General features: G+C 34.7%; 1 protein-coding gene across 2 annotated transcripts in view; it reads right to left on the reverse strand.

The window, feature by feature from the left end:
* Positions 1 to 645: 645 nt before the first annotated feature.
* npat (nuclear protein, ataxia-telangiectasia locus) overlaps positions 646 to 1676 on the reverse strand; it is a 15852-nt gene continuing 14821 nt past the window's right edge. For both annotated transcript variants that reach the window (XM_016455643.1, XM_016455642.1), the window contains one exon: positions 646 to 1205. In XM_016455643.1, the coding sequence (XP_016311129.1) occupies positions 1125 to 1205 (81 nt within the window). In that variant the 3' untranslated portion in view covers positions 646 to 1124. The remainder of the gene's footprint in view (positions 1206 to 1676) is intronic.

Here is a 1676-nt window from a genome sequence, read left to right on the forward strand (position 1 = left end):
CGCCTACTTCCACTCACTACTACGAATCTACATCCCCTCCAGAAGTCTGAGATCCGCTAGTGAGCGACACCTCGTGGTACCATCACAGAGAGGCTCAAAATCACTTTCCAGAACATTCTCGTTCACCATTCCTGGCTGGTGGAACGATCTTCCCACCCCTATCCGGAATGCTGAATCCCTGACAATTTTCAAGCGACAGCTGAAAACTCATCTCTTTCGTAGCTACTTGACTTCATCATCATCATTATATATATAAAAAAAAAAATTTGAAAAAATCTCTCTTTATTTATTCCTTCTCTTTCTAGCTTGTACTTATTTGAACAATGTCTAGAAACTTGGTATTACAAGCACTTCCTGTATCTGTTTGCCTCTTTAAGAAGAATCGCTTTATGTATCCCCCAATTGTAAGTCGCTTTGGATAAAAGTGTCTGCAAAATGACTAAATGTAAATGTAAATGTTATGATCAAAGAAAATGTATAGTTAAAGAAAAATGAGATTAAGGTGTTCAGTCAAGCTGGGCATATGCAACTGCTGCAGGTCTGCTCCATATAAATATGCCACAGCTGGACATAGAAACACAGAAATCATTCAAAAACTATTCAATCAAATAGTGATTTATTAAAATACATCATATAATAAACCATCTAAAGGACAGAAAAAAATAACGTTCAACTTCTCTATCCATACTGTAAAGGAAGAATACCACCTAGAGGCTATATAAAGGAAATCATCTCTTGAAAATGTTCACAGAAATGTAGTCACATGGTGCAGTTGATGGAAAACATAAAAGGCAACGAACTAAATAACAGTTGGTTGCAATGGAGCAGCTCAACTGACACTCTTTCACAAATGTAGTCAAAAATGACAGTTTAGTCTGAAATGATTTTCTTGTTTGTTTTGAAGAGTGCTTAATTAGTTTGGGCCTGTATATGAACATCTTAAATGTATGAATATGATTATTAGGCTAATATGGTGTCTATGTACAATATCTCATCCTGGATGTAAAACAGAAAGCAGCTATTGAGAATGAGTACTGAATAGATCGGTTTTATCGCTCAGTAGCACACATGGCTTGTTATGTCCCTGAAATGGTGGCCAGCAGCACGGCTCGTCCTCAGCGTCATTACTCATCATAGTGCAGGGATGACAGGAATTTATCAACATCCAAGTCTTCAGGAAAGGAGTCCAGCAGCTTCTTCGGTTTCTGAAAAATAAAAAGGAATTCAGCCGAGCAATGTTAACATATCAGATGATGCATGCTGAGGTACACAAATAGACAAAAATGATTCCGACTTCTCTGATTGGCTGGACTGCCATGAGCTGACTCGCTGCCTACTGCCTATTGTCTAGGCAGGACACATACTAAATGAATGGTATAGGTATATAAATGGAATAAATAACTGGTCTGAGATGCTTTTTTTGGTGGCAATTACATTCAGCCACTAGTGACTTGATTTAGATTTTAGCATTATATATTAAATGATTTAGTACTGAAAAGTATTTATAGGGAGTAGTTTTACAACTAAAAATAAATTGATTAAAATAGATTTAAAACAATTCTAAAAACATTGTTATAAACATAATTAAATAAAATATATTTATTATTAGTTAGTTATAATTAATTATATTATTGATATAATATAATTAGTCATTATAGTTATTCTAGTTATTCTAT

The sequence above is a fragment of the Sinocyclocheilus anshuiensis genome, unplaced genomic scaffold (genome assembly GCF_001515605.1).
Source record: "Sinocyclocheilus anshuiensis isolate Anshui unplaced genomic scaffold, SAMN03320099.WGS_v1.1 scaffold319, whole genome shotgun sequence".
Taxonomy (NCBI): domain Eukaryota; kingdom Metazoa; phylum Chordata; class Actinopteri; order Cypriniformes; family Cyprinidae; genus Sinocyclocheilus; species Sinocyclocheilus anshuiensis.